The sequence below is a fragment of the Penicillium diatomitis genome, assembly GCF_028827545.1.
Source record: "Penicillium diatomitis strain IBT 30728 chromosome Unknown utg000009l_segment0_segment0, whole genome shotgun sequence".
Classification (NCBI taxonomy): Eukaryota; Fungi; Ascomycota; class Eurotiomycetes; order Eurotiales; family Aspergillaceae; genus Penicillium; species Penicillium diatomitis.
This window is the reverse complement of record NW_026623181.1, coordinates 811,818-833,093: the sequence shown is the minus strand read 5'-3', so window position 1 is coordinate 833,093 and position 21,276 is coordinate 811,818. Positions and strand designations below refer to the sequence as shown.

At 51.9% G+C, this 21,276-nt stretch overlaps 8 protein-coding genes across 8 annotated transcripts; 5 read left to right on the top strand and 3 right to left on the bottom strand.

Moving 5' to 3' along the window:
- Positions 1 to 92: 92 nt before the first annotated feature.
- Positions 93 to 2,471, top strand: N7539_006810 (major facilitator superfamily domain-containing protein; the record flags this gene model as incomplete). The annotated part of the gene is made up of 2 exons (XM_056936411.1): positions 93 to 1,773; positions 1,837 to 2,471. The coding sequence occupies 2 exons, from the start codon at positions 93 to 95 to the stop codon at positions 2,469 to 2,471; spliced, it is 2,316 nt and encodes a 771-aa protein (XP_056788346.1).
- A 152-nt stretch (positions 2,472 to 2,623) lies between these two features.
- N7539_006809 (uncharacterized protein) lies at positions 2,624 to 3,689 on the bottom strand (the record flags this gene model as incomplete). The annotated part of the gene is made up of 2 exons (XM_056936410.1): positions 2,624 to 3,580; positions 3,651 to 3,689. The coding sequence occupies 2 exons, from the start codon at positions 3,687 to 3,689 to the stop codon at positions 2,624 to 2,626; spliced, it is 996 nt and encodes a 331-aa protein (XP_056788345.1).
- A 1,453-nt stretch (positions 3,690 to 5,142) lies between these two features.
- N7539_006808 (putative copper resistance protein Crd2) lies at positions 5,143 to 5,614 on the top strand (the record flags this gene model as incomplete). Its single annotated transcript, XM_056936409.1, has 3 exons — positions 5,143 to 5,302; positions 5,371 to 5,466; positions 5,544 to 5,614. The coding sequence occupies 3 exons, from the start codon at positions 5,143 to 5,145 to the stop codon at positions 5,612 to 5,614; spliced, it is 327 nt and encodes a 108-aa protein (XP_056788344.1).
- A 1,358-nt stretch (positions 5,615 to 6,972) lies between these two features.
- On the top strand, positions 6,973 to 9,935 carry N7539_006807 (AP-2 complex subunit alpha; the record flags this gene model as incomplete). The annotated part of the gene is made up of 3 exons (XM_056936408.1): positions 6,973 to 7,424; positions 7,482 to 9,747; positions 9,828 to 9,935. The coding sequence occupies 3 exons, from the start codon at positions 6,973 to 6,975 to the stop codon at positions 9,933 to 9,935; spliced, it is 2,826 nt and encodes a 941-aa protein (XP_056788343.1).
- Positions 9,936 to 10,376: 441 nt separating this feature from the next.
- N7539_006806 (uncharacterized protein) lies at positions 10,377 to 11,263 on the bottom strand (the record flags this gene model as incomplete). Its single annotated transcript, XM_056936407.1, has 2 exons — positions 10,377 to 10,878; positions 10,905 to 11,263. 2 exons carry the CDS (start codon positions 11,261 to 11,263, stop codon positions 10,377 to 10,379), a joined length of 861 nt encoding a protein of 286 aa, XP_056788342.1.
- Positions 11,264 to 14,079: 2,816 nt separating this feature from the next.
- Positions 14,080 to 14,370, top strand: N7539_006805 (uncharacterized protein; the record flags this gene model as incomplete). Its single annotated transcript, XM_056936406.1, has 1 exon — positions 14,080 to 14,370. One exon carries the CDS (start codon positions 14,080 to 14,082, stop codon positions 14,368 to 14,370), a length of 291 nt encoding a protein of 96 aa, XP_056788341.1.
- A 1,053-nt stretch (positions 14,371 to 15,423) lies between these two features.
- On the top strand, positions 15,424 to 18,933 carry N7539_006804 (histone deacetylase hosB; the record flags this gene model as incomplete). Its single annotated transcript, XM_056936405.1, has 1 exon — positions 15,424 to 18,933. The coding sequence occupies one exon, from the start codon at positions 15,424 to 15,426 to the stop codon at positions 18,931 to 18,933; it is 3,510 nt and encodes a 1,169-aa protein (XP_056788340.1).
- Positions 18,934 to 19,564: 631 nt separating this feature from the next.
- Positions 19,565 to 20,306, bottom strand: N7539_006803 (uncharacterized protein; the record flags this gene model as incomplete). The annotated part of the gene is made up of 2 exons (XM_056936404.1): positions 19,565 to 20,137; positions 20,298 to 20,306. 2 exons carry the CDS (start codon positions 20,304 to 20,306, stop codon positions 19,565 to 19,567), a joined length of 582 nt encoding a protein of 193 aa, XP_056788339.1.
- Between the last annotated feature and the right edge of the window lie 970 nt (positions 20,307 to 21,276).

Below are 21,276 nucleotides of genomic sequence, written 5' to 3'. Positions count from 1 at the left end.
GCCCGCGTGCTCGTCAAAGTAGTATATCTCGAAGGATGGCACTGCGGTGAATGTTCATATTTGTCTCATCCATCCGATCTCCTTCCAAGGTAATGGCGACGAACTGGCCACTCGAAAACGAATATACGAAATCAGCGTGGAAAACCATCAGAGGACGGCTCCCATTTCCCCTTGGAGATCATCCTTGGTGGATTGACGGCACAACGCGAGCTCCGGACGAGAAAGATGAAAACCCAACTCTTTGGAGAGAAGGTGTCATCAACATCTTTGACCACAATGGGTTTGACTGGCAAGTCTTCATCGTGGCCGCTTCGGGATTCCTGACCGATTCATATTCTTTGTTTGCGACCAATGTGATCTTGCCGCTGCTTGCCTTTCTATATTGGCCAGATCGAGCCGACAGGCTCCCTGAGCTGTCAATCAACGCGTTAACCTTGGCTGGATCCGTTGTCGGGCAGCTGCTTTTTGGACGGTTAACCGATCGATTAGGCCGAAGGAAATTGTATGGTCTGGAGCTGGTGCTTGTCATTTTCGCAACGTTGGGGATGTCTCAGGCTTCGAGTGGGATGTACAACAATATGAGCATTCTGGCCTGGATTCAGTTCTATCGTTTCTTTCTCGGTATGGGCATCGGTGCAGAATATCCGCTCAGTGCTGTCATCACAGCCGAGTTTGCGAGCACTAAGTACCGTGCCAGAATGATGGCTGCTGTGTTCCTGATGCAGCCATTAGGGCAGATATTGGCAGCAGCAGTGGGCTGGGGAGTCTTGACCAGGCTGATGAAGTCTCGCAATCTGCAGGGATATCCAGACCATGGCCCTGCATTTGACAGCTTGCCGATAGAGACACAGCGCGAGATACTTGCCACTTTAGACACCGTCTGGAGATGGGTGGTGGGTGCAGGTTGCATCCCGGCGTTGCTGGCGATTTTGTGGAGGTTTTCCATTCCCGAGTCCCCACGATACACGATGGACGTTGCACATGACCCGCAGCAAGCACTTATTACCACAAAACGTCAATTTCGGCGAACAGTGCAATTGTTAGAATCACAAAATGGATCTTCAGAAGGAAGTGGGATACTCGCTGCATCGAATCCAGCGAGTTTCCCGACTTCTCCAGCACTCGCAGCCTCGATTCATCCTAGCCAGAAGAATGAGCCGACCTTCTGGTCGTTCCTCTTCAAAGAAGGCAATTGGAGATACCTTGCAGCGACATCACTTTGTTGGTTCCTCCTTGACTTTTGCTTCTATGCGCTTGGCATCAATTCTCCTCGACCACTCGCTGCTCTATGGGCGGACAGTATTCCTGCGCTGAATGTGACATTTGCACTGCCATCCCCAACCACGACTGTGACAATACCATTTACACACACGGTAGCTTATGGCAACACAACCTACAACCTTGTAAGCTCTTACGTTGCCAGATTACCACCCCCAACAGCAACGGTTACAAGTTTGGTGATGGCGACAGCCACCGGCCTTCAAGTTCCCAATTATCAGAACGTATGGGATCCCACGCACAACATGTTCCAGCAACTATCTCACAACGCGTTCCGATATATATGCACAATATCAATCACCTCACTTGCGGGCAGTTGTCTTTTGATTTTGGTTATCGACTACTTCCCTCGCAAGGCTCTGCTTGTGTGGAATTCGTGTGCACTGAGTGTATTATTTGCAGTATTGGGAGGTGTTTTGGTGGCAACAGAATTCGATGAACCACATTTGGCCAGTGTTATTCTATGCGCACTGTGCCAGTTTCTCTTCAACCTGGGTAGGTCTTGTTATTTGTATCCTTGTTGGCTTTTTTGCTCTTCTCATGACTGACCTCGTTCAGGACCAAACACTTTGACCTACATTGTGAGTTACACCTTGCAATCTTATAGTATCAAGCTGCGCTCAGCATACTTACCCATATTCAATCCTCAGATATCGGCAGAATTATTCCCAACTAGATTCCGAGCAACCTGCCACGGTATCTCTGCTGCTTGCGGCAAAGTAGGAGCCATTCTCATTCTGGTTGTAACGGAGCGCTCTGTACTGAACTCGAATCCTCGCTCGCTCGACCAGCTTCTCGGGGCCCTTTCCGTACCACTAGCTGCAGTGGCGTTCTTTGCATGGGTCTGGATTCCCGAGTTTCACACCAAGCCCACAGAAATTGCTCGCACCTCTCGAATGCCCCGTCTACCGAACAAGAGTCTGGAGCGTTTGTCAAGAGGATGGTCTTATGCCACAAACGCTGATCAGACGCTGGATCCCCGTACGCGTCTTCCAAGAGGAGAGAATCAGAGACTGGGCCTTTCGACAAAGATTCTGGATACCTGGCTCTGGCTCAATCGCAGAATAAGAAGCAAAAGCGAGGAGATGTATTCTGCGGGGGTGGAACATAGGCAAATAAATGGCGATGAGCTGCGGCTATCGCACGATCGAGCTGTACATCGCTCATCGGAGGAGTTCGAAATGTATTCTTAGAAAGTAAGCGGACCACTCACTCCAATATGGGTTCGTCTACGCTTACTTGATCTGTTCGCTTTGTGCTTCGTTGACTCCATGTACGTAGTATTTAATTTAGATATCTCTTCATTTGTAACATGCCTCATATCTGCATAAACCTTGCAAATGCTTCACACACTGTTGCGGCTGTTCTGGCCTTCAGTTCGCCTCTTTCTCACAATTTTGAGATTTTCCTTTGCTCGAATGATGTGATAAGCAGCCAAGCCCACCCAGATAGCCCCTACGAGCAGAATGATTAAAACTACGGCAAGAAGACTTCCAGCCGTAAAGACAACAGAGGCACGTTGAAAAGACACATCCCCATGCAACAAGTCAGTCCCCAAACCGACCTGCATGGAACCTGCCACAATCGAAACGAACGCAAACACCGAAAAGATCCAGGCGAAATTGCGCTCCAAGAATGCTTTTGTCCACAAAGGTTCTGACATGAATACTCGTCTGTTCACACGCGCCGAGAATATGTTCAGGACCCGATATATCAGGTTGAGTCGTGTCAGACGAAGTTCTCCGAAGTGGTAGCGCTTCGAGACCGCATCGAGGGAATCTAACTCGACATTTGTCACAATGTCGGTTGCAAATCTGGCCCATTCCTCCCATGTAATCGACTTGGGAACGAGTCCTTTGTTTTGGGCGATGCCCAAATCGGATTTAGCTCGAATGAGCCAGCAGTATGAGAGGAGTAAGCCACAGGCTGATCGATGTAAGGACTGGTGTTGTAGCAGCACGGCCCCTTCTGTTGTCCAGAAGTCGTGGGATAAGATGCATTCCGGCAACGGCTTGATAAAGATGCGAGTTGCGACCCACACAAGATGTTCATTCGGGTTTTCAGTGATGACAATAGTCCGCCCCAGGAGAATTTGGCGATGAAGAGGGCGAGCAGCTTTGGGTAGCCCAGCTAGCCAGAGATGTTGGTAGATGGTGTCGATGGCAGGTGTGTTGAGCTCCAACTGCAATGTATCCGACACGATTGATTGAGAATCAGAGTCCTGACTTCCATAGACAGGAGCAAAGATCGGCCATCTGTGTTGCAGTTCATGACTCTTTTGGAAAGGTGGGCTGAAGAGACGCTATTTTCTCTGCTACATTAGCTTGCATTGAGAAATAAAATACATGCCATACATGGAAGAGTGGCCTTACGGGTTTATCGGTCAACGTGCCATCCCCCAGCTCACTCATAGTGGTCACTGCGAAAGTTCAGTCTCTAGGGTCAAACTGTATGTCATTCGCTGCAGCGTGTGAGAATGCACTTTCACAGGCTTTCGGTCAAGGTGATTTCTTCGCTTCAAATACCTTTTGCCCAAGGAGGAGGGGTTCGGCCGGGCACAATACAAGCCATGCAGTCAGCTAGAGCCATTCAACGAATAGAGCGTTTGCTTCGTCGTTCGTTGATCACTTTCAGCCTGAGGGAGAAAGTTGGGAAGCGGCCGTGGCAATAAGCCGGGCGCCATCGTTGTTTCCTTAGCCCCAATACTACAGCAACCGGGCAATTGAGCAACTAAGCGAAGCAAGTGAGAGACGACACTCTAGGCATCCTCACTACTTGTTGGCTTTGATTCGAGGATTGGTGCTGAGAAGGGCATTTGGTGGTGTTTGACTCGGACTCGGCCGTGCAGGACAAGAATATCTGGTCTTCTTGCCTGCGATTCGACTATGTGATTGTGTTGTTCTTCGACCGTACGTTACATCGAAGCGGACACCGAGAACAAGCATTGCAACAAAGTGGAACACCGTCACTTTGTCAATCTGGCAATCATACACACTGCTCATTCTTGTCACCGACAAACTCCCATAAGTGCCGTTAGAGTAGTACTTTTCTATCGTCAAGACTCTACTGTACTGTATGTACTCTCGCAAGCAAAAGTTCTTCAGATTTCTTCATATTTTTGACACGTTCGATCACTTTGAGTCGTCTCCACCGGGCAGCACTAAGCTTAAACTTTATAAGGTACCATGTGGCATGTAACTTGAGTACCTAGGGACTGGGTACTGGTAGTAGTACCCACGTAGGTACTTAGCTACCTTATACTTACATTATGTCTTTTGGTCGTATACGCAGTTGAGGACTTTCTCTACCTTGCGATCCTTGCCGTGTCCTCGACTTGCCCGTTTTCGCTCTCTTTCGCTCTCTTTCGCCCTTGTCCGATTAATTACTCAACAGGCATTCCCGCCTGCAGGGGCTCTGCACCCACTTCTTGAAAGAACATCTCCGGGCTGCTTATGATGGCAATGTCGAATCAGAAGAAGGATAATGGTCATCATGCGAAGTATAACCAGTTAGAAGACGGCCATTAGCAGACATCGAAGGGGAAGAGGCATGCAGACCAATTAGCAGCTGGACGATGATGAGCCGCAGCTCACGTGACCTCGAGTCTTCCGCCAATCAGGACTACTATAATACTAATCAGGACACATCACGCTGGGCCTGTGACGCATGCAGACGAGTATAAAGACAGTAGCTTCCCTGCTAGATTAGAATCTATAATATCGACTCATCACTATTGCAAATTTGCATTGAAGCAACGACCGCCCAAGTCAAATCTCTATCTTCCAGCTGACACTTTGTCACCTCACCAACTCTCAGATTTTCTCCTCTGCAAAACCGCTTCTCGAAACCACAACACCCGTCAACATGGTCCACCCTTCTACTACCTGCTGCAAGACCTCCCAGGACGGAGGCTGTGTCTGCGCTGCCCAAGCCAAGTGCTCCTGCGGCAAGGAGTCTGCTCTTCACTGTTCCTGCAACAAGGCTTCTACCGAGAACAACCTTTCCGGTCCCCGCTGCTCATGCCGTGCGTTTTACCCTTTCCTTCTGCGGGATCTCTGGTATTTCAAGCTATGATATTAACACAAGGGTTAGGTTCTCGTCCCGCTGGTCAGTGCACTTGTGAGCGTGCGGCTACCGAGAACAAGCCCGTCGAGGGTGAGAAATGTGCCTGCGGCACTCGTCCTGCCAGTAAGTGCTTTAATATGGCAACTCGATCGTCTTCGAGGATGCATGTCAAGAGGCCATACTGACAACGCATCGTTTAGCTTCTTGCACCTGTGAGAAGGCCGAGGCCATCGAGTCTGCGTTGGAGCAGGACTTCACCACTCGTGCTTGAGAAACTCTTTATGGATTCATGACACATGCCTCGTACGGCTTTGCTATTAATTTGCATTTGACCGATTGAGATCGGAAGGTTGGCGTTTTGGCGGTATTACAGGGGATCATGCTACTATTTTATTAAATAATGAACCGGAATCACTGCGAGAGTCTTGCTCCGGTCTTTATCAATGAAACCTCAAAAACCCATTGCACGTGAAGTATTTTCCGATCGCATTCGAGTTTCTGTCATATGTGCGACTTTGAATTTTGCACTGTAGTCTGTGGAAGCGTGTATAGAAAACTTGGTGCATCGTTCCCTTCCATATGCTACACGTACGCAGAGCAGATTTCGAGCTACAACCCCCCACGAGGAAGTGTACGTTGCCCCGAATATTCGGTGATTACAGGAGGAAAGAATAAGAATAGAAAAGTAGAGTCATTGGTGTCGCTTGATTTACACAGTATTGGGCTCTGGAATAACTCATCAATTTGGTCATCTGTCTTCGGATGACCTGAAAGTACGCATGCGCTGCCCAGCTTCTCATATCCCTTTAGAAGAACAGCTGATCGCATCATGGATACGACGAGATACTGATGGAATCTGCAGGTGTTGCTGTCTGGGAAAGCTTGCAGCTCAGGTTGTTCTTTTTAATTCAGTCATCAAATGAACCAACCACCACAAGGCTTACAAGCCCTATCGCCGTCATGGAGGTATGGGATTGCACATCATCCAGACCCAAATAGAATGCCAAGCCGTGACACGGGAACACCACGAGCACGAACCGCACCGCCACAGCGAATTAATGTTGTTCCGCCCGAGCCACAGCGGAGCTGCTGTACTAGGCCGAGCGACACCATTATTTGATTGTAGACCAAGCGCAACACATGGTGCAGAGGAAGTCCTTTTGAGACTCGAAAAATACTTGGTTCGTCGTCCAAATCATAGGACTTAGTCCTTTGAAAGCGCGTGAGAAGTCAAATCCCCCAAAATGCCTTTGTGGCCTTATTTATTCGGCATTGCTGACAGCCCTTAAGCTGCCTCCACTCCAGCTGTACCCGCGATCAACAGCCCCCCTGTCTCCGAGCTCCGTGCCCGGAACGCTCTTCCCTTTGATCTTCGCAATCGCGCTCCTCACACCTTTCCGTCGTCTGTCCTGGCACTTTACCTCCGTGCTCACATCTACGACACTGGGATATGACTTTGTGACGTCAAACTTTTGACTCCCACCCCCTGAGGTCGTCCCCGCGTGGCATGCGAAACCCTGTACATCAAACCCCACATCTCCGACGCCATTAAAACACCTTCGAACGGAAGCGCGCATTCGCTCAACTCCACAACATTAAGGAGGAAGTACTCTTTCCCGGCCACACAGCATGTCTTCCATGCGAGGTCTCGTTCAATTCATCGCAGATCTGCGGAATGCGCGGGCGCGGGAATTGGAGGAGAAGCGAGTAAATAAGGAGTTGGCCAACATTCGACAAAAGTTCAAGGCCGGCAATCTCAACGGATATCAAAAGAAGAAATACGTGTGCAAGCTACTCTACGTTTATATTCAAGGATACGATGTGGATTTTGGTCATCTGGAAGCGGTCAACTTGATCTCCTCGAACAAATACTCCGAGAAGCAAATCGGCTACCTCGCGGTAACTCTATTCTTGCACGAGGGGCATGAGTTGCTGCATTTGGTTGTGAACAGTATACGCAAGGACCTGCTCGACAATAATGAACTGTTCAACTGTTTGGCGCTGCACGCTGTCGCCAATGTGGGTGGTCGGGAACTGGGAGAAGCCTTGGCGACGGAGGTTCACCGGTTACTCATTTCCCCGTGAGTGCTCGCTGTGGTTCCTGTGGAAGACATGATTGGATTTTAACGAAAGCGCAGAACCTCAAAAGCATTCGTCAAGAAAAAGGCCGCTCTCACATTACTCCGACTCTACCGCAAGCATCCGGGCATCGTGCGGAACGAATGGGCGGAGCGAATAATCTCCATCATGGACGACCCCGATATGGGTGTGACCCTGTCTGTCACTTCGCTCGTGATGGCATTGGCGCAAGACCTCCCCGAAGAATACAAGGGCTGCTACGTGAAGGCAGCTCAAAGATTAAAGCGCATCGTGATTGACAACGATATCGCACCCGACTATCTTTATTACCGTGTCCCCTGTCCCTGGATCCAAGTCAAGTTCTTGCGACTATTGCAATACTACCCTCCATCACAGGACAGCCATGTCCGCGAAATCATTCGCGAATCTCTTGCGCAGATCATGCAGTCTGCTATGGAAACGCCGAAGAACGTTCAGCAAAACAATGCTCAGAATGCAATTCTTTTCGAGGCAATTAACCTCCTCATTCATCTCGACTCGGAGCATAAATTGATGCTTCAGATCTCCGCTCGGTTGGGCAAATATATCCAGTCCCGAGAAACGAATGTTCGCTACCTGGGCCTGGATGCCTTGACTCACTTTGCTGCTCGAGCAGAGACGCTTGATCCCATCAAAAAGCACCAGAACATCATTTTGGGCTCTCTGCGCGACAGAGATATCAGTGTCCGTCGAAAGGGCTTGGATCTCCTTTACAGCATGTGTGACACCACCAACGCAGGTCCAATTGTCAACGAGCTGCTACGTTATCTTCAGACCGCCGACTACGCCATTCGTGAAGAAATGGTTCTGAAGGTGGCTATTCTGACGGAGAAGTATGCCACGGACGCGCAATGGTACATTGACATGACCCTGAAACTTCTGTCGCTGGCTGGCGAACACGTCAACGAAGAAGTCTGGCAGCGTGTGATTCAGATTGTGACCAATAATGAGGAGCTACAAGCCTATGCCGCCCACACCCTGCTCGGTTATCTGAAAACTGACTGCCATGAGAGCTTGGTGAAGATTGGTTGTTACGTGCTGGGAGAATTCGGTCACCTCATCGCCGATAACGCTGGCTCAAGTCCTATTGAGCAATTCCTGGCTCTGCAAGGGAAGATGTTCACCGGATCTGACAATGCCCGTGCTATGATCCTTTCTTCCTTTGTCAAATTTGTCAACCTTTTCCCCGAAATCAAGCCCCAACTTCTGCAAATCTTCCGCCTTTACAGCCACTCTCCTGACTCGGAGTTGCAGCAGCGGGCATTCGAATACCTTTCACTGGCCACGTTACCTACGGACGATCTTCTTCGTACCGTCTGCGACGAAATGCCCCCCTTTTCTGAAAGGACATCTATTCTTCTCTCCCGACTTCATCAAAAGACGGCCGGTACTAGCGAGAAGAAGACGTGGGTGGTGGGCGGTAAGGATGCCAACGCCGACAAGCAAGAGATTCTCTTGGCACAGCAAACAGGTCTCAAGCGCAGTTTCACCACAATTGTCAACGGCACCCGCTCAACATCCAACGGTGGAAGCACGCCCACCAGTGCTACGAGTGCCTCGGGTGACTTGGCTGGGCTGGACTTTAGCAATGGACCCACGGCCCCTGCTCCTAATCTTGCCAGTGCCGCTCATCTGAGCCCGGACTGGGAGATTGGGTACAATCGACTTTACTTTTCGAACGAGGGCGTGCTCTTTGAAGATGCCCAGATTCACGTTGGGTTGCGCTCAGAGTATCGCGGCCACATGGGTGTTGTGAAGATCTACATTTCCAATAAATCTTCTTTTGCGATCAATTCACTCACGACGACAGTGGAGAACCCTGCGGCTCCCAATCTGAAGATCGATACCAAGAACCTGCCTGATTCCAGCGTGCCGGCAGCAGGACAAACTCAGCAGACGCTATTCTGCGTATCACACGGTCCCTTCTCCGATGCCCCAACCATTCGCATTTCATATCTAGCCGGAGCACTGCAAGCATATACCCTACAGCTACCGGTCTTGATGCATCGGTACATGGAACCATCTTCTCTATCTGCAGAGGACTTTTTCAAGCGTTGGCGTCAAATCGGCGACGGCCCTCTTGAGTCGCAGAAAACCTTTGGCCTAAGTGGCAAGAACAAGATGATCAACGAGTCCTACACTCGCAAGACGGTGGAGGGCTTTGCCTGGAAGATTCTGGATGGAGTGGACCCCAACCCACGGAATATTGTCGGTTGCGGAGTGTTCCAGTTCGAGGGGGGTAAGACGGGCTGTTTGTTGAGATTGGAGCCTAACTACGAAAAATCGGTGAGTCGGTGCTGGCAAATTAATCACCTTCGGAGTCTATTCTCTGAGCAACGATGCTAATACAGAACATTTTAACTCAGATGTATCGGGTGACCGTCCGTGCCACCAAGGAAGGGATACCTCAAGGACTGGCGCGACAGATGGAACAAAAGTTGTCTCAGGGCTTGAGAAGAGATACTGTCGACTAGAACCTGATAGGAGAAAGCGCATTGGAAGTACCACCTCATTGGCCTCAACAAGGCAGCATTTTGTCAAGCATATTGGATGCAAATATGTACATGTGAATTCTTTTCTGAACGTGTGCGCTTGGCTCGCGGAATCAAGCGAGCGGGCGTCGTTTCAAATGGACCGTGTAATTCTAGAACGAAGGATCTATGCCTGTGTGTTCACAGGTGATATTTATATGTCGAGTCCATCCGGATCGTCGATCATGCTTATTGGTGTCGTGTTCCACAAACCTTCTCGCAACAGACAGGACTTCGTAAATACAGGATTCGTGCTTGTCCATACGCGAATGGCGAAACAAGGCCCTCTGCTGCTGCCATGCCCGCGGAACTTCGCGCCAAGGGTTCCCATGCGCATGGATGATCATAGTGACGGGCAAGCCTAGCCGGAGACCGTTACTTCTCTCAAACCACCTTGGCCTCAGACTTGGGCGGCCTATCTCCAAAGATAGTCGTCCCCACGCGAACCTGATCACTCCCCAAAGCAATCGCGCCCTCAAAGTCCGAGCTCATCCCCATACTGAGCTCCAACTCAGCATCCGACCCGGTCAAGCCCAGCTCCGACACGATCCGATCCCTCGTCTCGCGCAAACACACAAAATCCTCATTCTCCGTCTCCGGCGTCGTCGCCCGCGATCTCGCAATCGCACCAATTGTCATCACCCCCTGCAGCTTGAGCCGGGGACACTTCTCCCGGATATGCTTCGCCAGCGCCGGAGCCTCGGCAGGTTCCACGCCGGCCTTGTTCTCCTCGCCCGAGGTATTCACCTGCACGTAGACGCGCAGCCGTCCCTCCTCGACACCCGACTCCTTGGACGCCGCGGCTTTGGCCTCGACTTCTTCGGCGTCGGGTTTGCGCTCGCCGCGGCCCTTATCGAGCAGGGTTGCTTTCTTTGCGGTGTCGACGCTTTCGACGGCCCAGAGCCCGCGCACGTCGCGGGCAAGCGTGACGCATTTGTTGGACTGGAGGCCGCCGATGAAGTGCCAGTTGATGGTGGGGGGGGGAGGAGGCGGGATTTCTCGAGCAGTTCTTGCAGGTAGTTCTCGCCGAAGTGGGAGTGGGCGGCGGGGGAGTGGTGGAGGGCGAGGACGTCGGAGGCGGGCTTGAGCTTGGAGACGGCGACGAGACGGACGGATTTGGTTGGGGTCGGGGAGTGGGATGTTGCGGTGGCGATGCGCGATGTTACGGCGGAGAGGTTGGTGAGGAGGGTGGAGGTGCGCGCGGGAGTGGCGGCCATGTTGGGTGTTGAGGAGGTGTTGTTGTTGTTGTCGTTGTTGGATGGAGTGGTCATGGCAGTCGGTGACTTTGAGGAGGGGAGAATAGAGTCGAGGATGATCGAATTGTTGTGGGGTTCAATTGTGGTGGACGATGTTGATGGTAGTCGCTAGGTGGTTTGACAGAGTGCATTCACTGCAGGTAGAAAAGGCAGCGGATTGAAGGTGTTATGTTGTCCGGGGCAAGTCGAAGGGATTTAAAGTTGAAGCTCTGTAAAGTCCTCCATAATCATTAACTTGTGTAGCGTGAGCTCATTGCTGATCGCCAAAGCCGCCTCAGGCAACCTACCTCCGCGGGAAACCGAGGATGGTCACATGACGCAACGGGTAGCCCTGTGCCACATACACTGACCCAGCCACATACTGTACACTCCTCCCCAGCCACAGGCCGATTTGCCGTTGCATTTCCGATCACCTCTCTTCCTTGCGACTTTTCCCCGTCCAGTCCAGTCTTTGTCCGTTTGCGGCGACCAGCATTCACAGTGTCTGACACGGTGATCTCACCGAGTAGGCCATTTACTCCTTCTTGAGGTTCCTACTCGGTAGTCGCAAAGTTGATCCACGCCACGATCCCCTGTGGCCCAGTGTGACCTTAGTCTACCTTACACACGCTGGATGGTACCGCTCATCGCCAACTCTCTGGCCACTCACAACCGCCATAACGGACCTTGCATGAGTTTGCCGTCGAGTCCCCAGCCAGCGCCAACTGAGACGATGCCGAGCATCCACTCCGGCTCCTGGCGGCAACCCTGACAGCGGGTGACCCACCGATCGCCCATTCATCCCGGGTGGACGATCTCTTACGGCCAGCATCCATGTCGAGAAAAAGACTCGCGTTGAGGCGCTCTCCCGAGAAAGGGGAGACTAACTTCCAATGGTGAAAAATCCGTAGCATCAGACACGGTCTACAGTCGCTCACTTACAGTACCCTACTGTTGGGCCCATGGGTGGGTACCAGTCTGAGTACAGTCGTCAAGGCAAAGTCGACTTTGTACTCGGCTCACCGGTCGCGCTGTGTGCCTGACCCCAAGGACCTGTCATTGAAGATCGGGCTAGATCTTGCAGATCGACTCACCTACGCAAGTGGTGAAGTGCTGGAACTGTACCAACTTTCTCCCAGCCCTGGTTCGAACTTTGGGCAGTGGTCTTCCGGTGATAGTCGCCCTGAGCTTTTCGCCAGGCAATTCGCTGGATGGTTTCTCTCGGATGAGACTCGTCTCGATCGGTGTCTGCAACTTCTTACGTTGCCATATACCCCCGTTCAGAAGGCTTAGCTTCGCTTGAAATCCGAAATCTCTGGAGAAAGATGTTTCAAGGGTGTGTCTTTTGTTGACCATATACCCACAACCACTACCCGGGCGATATAGTAGCTAAAGAGAGGTGCTTATTGTTCAACGACCATTGAATGCAAGCTTAAGCGGATCGATGCGTTGGATCCACCTGCCGAGCTTGCGACAGGTCGTGTTGCCCGGAAGGTCTATAGAAGTGGAGAGGATGAGTATGAAATCCTTCGTGTCCATGACCATTTTCTGGACGACAGAGCACAGTACTTGTCCAAGGGAGTGTAGTACAAAAGTGCTATAATCTGAAAGTGAGAAGCGTCTACCACACATTCATGTTTTCGACCACCTCTCGACCCGGTCTAGACTTTTCTCCCATAATGTAACTGGCCCTGTCGTTGACCCTCCCGCTAGATGGGTGCCACTGCGGCACGCTCGATCTACAAATGTTGCTGGGTCGCGTCAGCATACGAAGGATGTAACCTTCAGAATCGTACCTGCCAAGTACCGTGGAAACGAGGCGCGAGGCCGATGGAAGAAAGTTCCGATCTGACCAACCGAGGTGGTTAACTGAGACCCTACCTATCCCGTTGACCTACTATTCTACTATTCTACCTGATCTACTCTGCGTGATCTCGACAGCGGGTACCCTCGCAGGACTTGGCTCGTGGCCGTGATCCCGGCGCGTAAATGTGTATCAGCTCGGTAGAGACATGTCCACTTAGATGTCATTCAGAACTCGGGCCCAGACCCCCGATTGCCATTTCAGCGGGCTGAATGAATCATGATCCGATTTAGGCTCCTGCCAGTCGTGATGCACTCCCGACGTGGACTGTTTTAGCAGCCTCAACTCTGGGCTCCGGCCAATCTTGTGAGCGTATCCTCTGGCTTGTTCGTGAAGAGCGCCTACCTTATTCTTGACAGGGTTAGGTTTTCATTCAATCTGTGTTTTTTTTTTCTTTTTCTTTGTTTTTTTTTTTTAATTCTCTTCTCCATTGTTATCTCCAACCCCACCGTGTCCTAGACCACCTTAATCTTTGACGTCAGACTCGTCTTTGACCGTGGATCTGCCAAAGGCGCTCTTCATTGAGGTCTGGGCTTCTGAGATGCATAAATCTTACATGAACCTCTCGATCTCCGCGACGTCGTGATCTCGTCTCGACTCTTTTTCTTTTCCTAGATCGAGAGTCACGACCCAAAGTCACCCGTCGGACCTGATTCCTTCTCAGCACATTCTTTGAAAGGTGCTCGATCGCTTTTGGCCTGTCTGTCGCTTCCTCTGGTCTACGCCCATGACCTTACCTTCAGCTGGTCTGATTAATATTTAATCACCCGTCCTACAACTCCATCCCTCGGCGAGACCAGACTTTCTCGACAAGTCTGCAAAACGACTCTTCGGTGGGGAGACATTCGCTTGTGTTCAGAGATACGACAACACTATACGACTTGGAGCGCTTCAGCGCTACTCGCTCAAACCCTTCCTCTATACTTCCTTACCAACCCCTTTCCAACGGCCAAGTCGAACCTCAATCGAAAACCCAACGACCCCCACCATGTGCCGTCAATACTACACTCTCTTCGCCTGGTGCTCCTGCGAAGAAGACGCCGGCTACACCCCCTGCACCGGCCTTCGTCTCAATAATTGCCGGGGCGTGAGCATCGAGACGGTACACATGCACTGCTTCTGTAATTCACATGCAACCCGAGGCTTCAAGACGCAAAAGGAGATCCGAAAGGAAGAGCGCAAGATTCGACGCCAATCCCAGGACTCTTTGGGCGAAAAGGCCTCGCTCGGTCGTCGGTTGTACCAGTGGTACCAATGGAAGGGAATCTGGTCGCGATAGAAGGGGGCAGCTTGGAAAAGATGAGGAAGGCGATTGGGGATTATGACTTGACGATACGGATTCCTGGGCGGCGCAACTGATTGTTTTTGCTGGGAGGGGGTTGGGTGGGAGTTCTGATGCTTTTTGTGGTTGGGTTTGGATTGTTTTTCCGGAGTTTTTAGAAGGGCATCGAGACCTCAAGGTTAAGGAGCGGAGGGGGGGGGGGTGAAGCCCTATGACCTATCTTAAAAAACGCTGGGCGGTTCATAAAGTAGATGGCGAGGTTTTGTAAGGTTGTTACTACTACCTCAATCCGTGTCCTCTCAGGTCACCGACAGTCTATCGAATGGGATGAGTGATTCCATGTATTCTTATTCGGGCGATGAAGGTGAACTGCCTAATCAGGGCAAAGGTTTATAAGACTATACAAGCGAAGAGTGAACTCCAACTCCACAGCAACACGGTTGACTGAGTGCCTGATTCAGCAAGCCGGGCCTGACCTGATACCTCCATATCAACGTCAGTATTTGGGACTCTTGACAACCGTGCGAATGGGCCTCCTGAGAGACTCCATCTCGAGAAAGGGAGCCACAAGTATATAGGGGGTCTGAGCAGACTTAACTGGGACCCAAAATCAAAGAGCGCAGTTTCTCGAACATGGAAGAGCTCCGTGTCTCTTGACAATAACATCTTGCGGCACAAAGAGCAAAGCAGACACCCTTCAGTCGGTCTCGCTTGTGAGATCATCACCAGGTGTGATCGAAAGGAAAGAAAGACCAGTCGATAAGAATGTTACTTGGGGCTGAGGTATGGCCGCGGGAGATCGACTGGAGCCCCTTGCCCCCCATTCAAAAGGGCAGAAAAAAGAAGGAGGCCAAACAATGACCGACTAGTCACCCGCCTTCTCATCAAGTGTACGGGTTCTTGTCCGTCCCTTGGTTCTTCCATTCTCCGGTTGTCATTGTTCATCCGCAACGTTCTCAAAGAAAAATTAAACCCGGTCTTTCTCAGCCGAACTCTACGTCCATTCATCTCGAGCTGGGTGTGGTCCCCGCTACATGCTCCTATTGCATCATGGACCCCTCCGGACCTCGTGGGGGTGTTCCGCACTCTCAGTTCATCGGTCACAAGTCAAACAACACCACAACAGAACGTGTCCCGCAGCCTGAGACGACAGAACCCGTTTCGCAGCCGGATCTGGTCGACTCTTTGAATTGTTTGTCACTGGAAAATCCCACTGCGCCGTCAGCGACATCTACTTTTACCCCCATCCATCATCATGCATCATACCCCCACTCTCACGTCGCCCTCAACGCGAGCGCGCCCGCCTCCCAATCTCCACCAAGTGGTCAACGTGTCGAGAACATCTACGTCGCGCCTGGGCTTCAAAAGCGCATTTCAGATACCTCATTACGATCGGTGTCGCAGTCAACGGCGCCCGTAAGCAACGCTCCCCAGATCCCCGTCCCGAGACGAGCTCCGAGCTCCGCCTCTCTTCGCGACGAGCGGCGCAAGTCTATCCCTGCGCTGCAGAAACGCCAGTCAACTGCCTCACTTCGATCCACGGAGCTGACATCTCCCGGTCCTGGCTCTGGGTCATCGCGCCGTTCCTCGGCGCATTTGAATCGGTCTCCGACCCCTTCACTGTCGCCTGCCATGGCCCCGCGCATGTACCATGATATGCAACCACCGACAGCATCCTCCGTCGCCGCGGAGTATTTTCGCAAAGAAATGGATCTGCACCAGGGAGTCGATCTCAAGTCGACAACCGCGGTCATTCTGCACGACGCGTGTTATGGGCATCGATTCTCGCGACCTCGTGCATCAAAAGCGGTCCTCGCCTCGATCGTAGAGCGACCTGAACGTATTCAGGCCTGTGTACTGGGAGTATCGGCGGCCTATGTCCGCATGGGTCGAAGATACCGGGGTGAGCAGTTTGCCCCACGACCGGATCTCGATGTGCATTTGCTACCGCCACCGCCGTTTCAGATCCGCAAGACGTCGCGCTCGCTGCCACTGCATGACGAAGCCGTCACGCATGTGCATGGTCAGAGGTGGATGTCGGATTTGACGGGTATGTGCGATAAGGCGGAATCCCGTTTGGCCTTGGGCCGCAAGGAACTCGCCCGACCATCATCGAGTGAAGGCCGTGAACGCGGCTCTTCTGAAGCAGATGAGCTTCATCCAGGAGATCTGTACCTCTGTTCCGAATCTCTGAACGCCTTTCAAGGCGCACTGGGTGGAGTCTGCGATGGCGTGGACGCCGTCTTTGACCACAGCTCAACTACGCGAGCTTTTGTCTGCATCCGTCCTCCCGGTCACCACTGCTCGGCTGATTTCCCCTCTGGGTTCTGCTGGGTGAATAATGTATTGGTGGGTATCTCATATGCCGCAATGTACCATGGGTTGACTCATGCGGCCATCTTGGATTTCGACCTTCATCACGGGGACGGGTCTCAGGACATTGTATGGAATCATAACCACAAGGCGTCAAAGGCTCCGCGGAATGCGCCCGCGTACAAGAAGACGGCGATTGGTTATTACAGTCTTCATGACATCAACTCCTACCCTTGCGAAGAGGGTGACCCTCAAAAGGTGCGCAACGCGAGTGTCTGCGTTGATAATGCGCATGGCCAATCCATCTGGAACGTCCACCTGGAGACGTGGGAGACGGAGTCTCAGTTTTGGGAACTCTATTACACAAAATACATCATCCTGATTGACAAGGCGCGCCAATTTCTGCGAGCTCACGCCAAGCGGCTCAATTCCGGGTCGGTGTCGTCGCCCAGAGCCGCCATTTTCATCTCTGCGGGCTTCGATGCGAGCGAGTGGGAAGGTGCCGGCATGCAGCGCCACAGGGTGAACGTGCCAACTGAGTTTTACGCACGATTTACTGCAGATGTCGTGCGTATGTCCCAGGAAGAAGGTCTCGGCGTGGACGGCCGTGTGATCAGTGTATTGGAGGGTGGCTACAGTGACCGTGCTCTCACGAGTGGTGTCCTTAGTCACATCGCCGGACTGGCGGACGCAAGCCCTGACTTGGAAGGTTCAACCCATGCAAAGGACGGATATGAGCGCCAGTGGTGGTCGCCAGACTACCTCTCTGAGCTCGAGGGCTCAGCTCCCCCTCAAATCAAGCGGGAGAAAGCAACACCCACTTTTCTCTCGTCGACCAAGTCATTCGATGCGAAAGTCCATCCAACAGCCCGAGACCGCAGGTCTATAGGCTCTCACACCGGCGGCCATCAAGTGGCTTTTCCCATTCCAGAAGTAGACTGGACGACCGCGGCACAAGAGCTTGCCAAGGTATTGATCCCGACTGAAAGCCAGCAAACGAGAAGTTACCAGCCTGAGGAACTCAATGCCGAGGCATCTCGTCAACGTCGCGACCGCCAGCTAGCCTTAGATGGCGTGGAAGTGGTACATGGTCCCCCGGCACCTAGTCGTGGCCCAGCTGTTCCCCACTCCACGGACGAAAAGCGACAGCTGCGTACACGGAAGACTAAATCTCCCACCCCGTCGACTTCCCGACCAGCGACGCCTCGCCGTCAGGCTTTGCGAAAGAATCGCCGTACCACGATCGATGGAAATGGCTTGCCTGAACCCCCAGTTGAGGTTTCCCCAACCGTGAATGCCGGGCGCAGGAAAAGTACGTCCACTGCCGGTGGATCAGTTGAGCCTATGAGTATGGATGACTTGGTCGCCGATCTTGATAGCCAGTCCAGTGCCGCAGACATCACTATCCCAGCAGTGCCCGTCAAAGCCACTGGCGCACGCAAGGCCAATGGGGGTCCTCGAGGGGCGAATACGCCTAAGCGCATGGCAAGCCCCAAAAAGGCTCCTCCGGTACCCAAGCTACCGGCAAATTACCAGCCGTCAAAGCTTGCTGGTCAACCGGCGCCGGCAGTATCGCAGGATCACCATGATGAAAACCTCTCCACTGGTGTCCAACGTATCAAGCTCGTTGTGCCTTCTCCGGAGGAACAAGCCGAGCGAGTGAAGAAAGTTGCCGAGCATGGTAAAACGCCTCCGCCAAAATCTTCCAAGACTTCCACTCGTTCTCCGCGTAAGGGCGGAGGAAACAAGACATCTAGTGGGAAATCCTCAGGCCGAAGATCCATGGGCAAGTCCCAACTCGCCTCAACAGGAGTGGAAGCGCACCCCCCTCTCCCTCTTGCCGCGTCTGATACTGCTACTGCTACTGCTACTGCTACTGCTACTGCTACTGCGACCGCTGCCGCTGCCGCTGAAGCAGGCCCTGAGGCGAAGCAAGACGATCATGCCAGGCTGTACCCTGCAACCCCTCCCGTGGAGTCCATGGAGACTCGCACGACGCCCAATCCCTCGAGCTTCCCACTCGAAGAAGCTCACCAGAACCCCGCCGTATCATACCGCTCTGCTTGGAACCCTCAAGCCAACACGCCACCTCTGCCTCAAACCGCACAGGTTTCATTGGGTCCCAGCGCCAACACCTTCACGTCTCCAACGACTACATCTGGGACGACCAAGCACGGTCTGCCGGTATTCATATCGAGCAGTCATATCCCTTTTGCTCCGTCTGGAAATCGGAGTCAGGAGAGCTAGACTAGGCGAATGATTGGATCGGGCGGTACTCAGTCGTGCCGTGAAGGTGAAGATGAAGGTGTGTAAGCTTCTGGTGATGTTCTTGGCTGGGTGGAAAGACAAGGCGTGTGCGATTGTGTCTCGCTTGATCCGTTTTTTCTTTCCCTCTGCGTGTGCGTGTGTGTCATATACCCTATTCGTAGTATTGCCAATTTTCATTGTTGCATATATTTTGCTGCCCAAACAAGCATCATGCGAATGTAAAGTCCCCATATATTTATATTGAAGTGGTGTAGATGGATAAGATAGCTTTTCATTGTTCACATATCCTCGAGACACACCCTTCTCTTGAAGAATACTTGCAACGGCATCAAGTCAAGTCAAACGAGTTGGACTTGCCCCAATCCCAATTCCAAGCCTAATCAAGCAAGACTGCAGGACCGAAACACCCCTCTCTACTTAAGATGCGCCGCTTTCTCAATAAACGCCGTGCACAATCCCAGCATCAAGGCCGGATTATCTCGCAAGAACTCCGCAGACATCAGCCCGCAGTGGTCCGTCTCGCCGGCATGGACTCACTCCACAATCTCTCGAATTGCAATTCTTCTCGCCCTAGGCCAGAACCGGTCTTCACTGAAATACAGCTCGCGAATCACCTCCTCCAGTTCAGCCCTGAGATGCCTGTTCGGAGCTCAAGTCGGAATCGCCTCGTGGCAAGATGCGCAAGGGGCGGGATCTTGAGTTGAGACGCGGCCTTGGACACGAGGAGATGGAAGAGATGGATGTTGGCGTTGCAGGGATCGTCGGAGTTGGAGTCGTTTGCGTGGTCGTCTGCGTCATTTTCTTCGTCCGAGTCCGAGTCCGTCTCCTCTGTGCTCGCGTTGGCATTTGCATTTGCATCTGCATCCTCGGCTGCGTCCGCGTCACTGTCAGAGGAAGGGCTAGTATCTCGGTCGTTGCCGGACCGGCGGACCGTCTCGTTGGAAACGTCCATGCGATCTTGCTCGGCGTCGCTGGCTGATGTGGAACAGGCCTGGTCACCACGATCTTCATCAGAGGCCTGATCGTCACTACTCTCCCGCTCGCTGCCTCCGGGCTTGACGATCTCATCGCCAGTCTCCTCAGCCTCGCGCTGGCTCACAGACTCCGTATCATAATCAGCTTTGTAAAAATACTGGAGAATCTTCTGCATGACAAGCGAATCCACATCTGGCTCGTTCGCGGCCTCGAAAGAAAAAAAACGAATATTATATTAGTCTCGTTTTCCTATTTTGTTCATAAAAGCAACTGCATCGCGGGCGTCCTGCGTCCGTTCTTTCTTTTTCTCATACCTTACCTCAGAGCCAGAGCACTTTTCTCGAAAAAAAGTTTGATTGCGGACAGACGATCACCATGTGCGCGGGAAACGTCGTTTACTTGCAGATGATGGTCATGTCGCTGTACTCTTGGACGACAATATGCTCTAGGGAGAAAAGTGTGAGGTGAGGCGGAAGGAATAGCATGGGGAGGGTCGATTTTGTCGTCCATCTTGTCTGTGTCTGGCTTTCGTGATGGATGGAGGAATTACTCCTGTGCGATCTGTTTCATGCTCATAGGCTGGGGGGACTTGGTCTTTTTTTTGCCGTTTGGCGGGTTTGTTTTGGATGGTGTCATTCAGGGCTCTTTTCGATATGGTGGATGTGATTTTTTGATGGGGTTGGGGATGGAGTTGGGGGGTGCGGTTGTTGTGTGTTTGATGAAGAGCGTAGAAGGGAAATTGGAAGTTCAGGAAGATGTGTAATGGGGTGGAAGAGTCGAGGAACTGGTCAGGTGAAGACAGATGCAAAAAGGAACCGAAATATTGGGAATGAGGAGGATACAGAAATCCAAGGCTGTCTCTGCGGTCTGCGTAATCCCATTTATCTTCTGTAAAATCTGTAGAATCTGTAGGGAATTTAGGTGTCGCGACTAGATGCTAAGTAAAGTGGTAAAGTCCTTGATCATGGCGACGTATACGACACCTTTGAACCAGGCCATTGAGCTACTAATTACATGTTATACTTCGCTCAACTGATTCTGATATCTCAATCGGACGATGTTTACACAAGCGTCAGCTTGACTCGGTTGGGGCTAGTCCGGGACCGATATGCAGAGCGGTTCTCATTCGAAAACATCACTTTTGTGTCTTCTCGGGCCACGCCATATTTAGACTCGTAGCCCTATGAAACGATTGATTACTGCATGTTATCAACGCAAGAGTGGGAATAAGCTACTTCATCAAGCTCATAGAAAGCCAACCCTAGAATCAGACATTGGTCTCCACACTCCAATTCATGCATCCAACATCTGATCAGTAATGATCAGGAATCCCACCTCACAAGATAC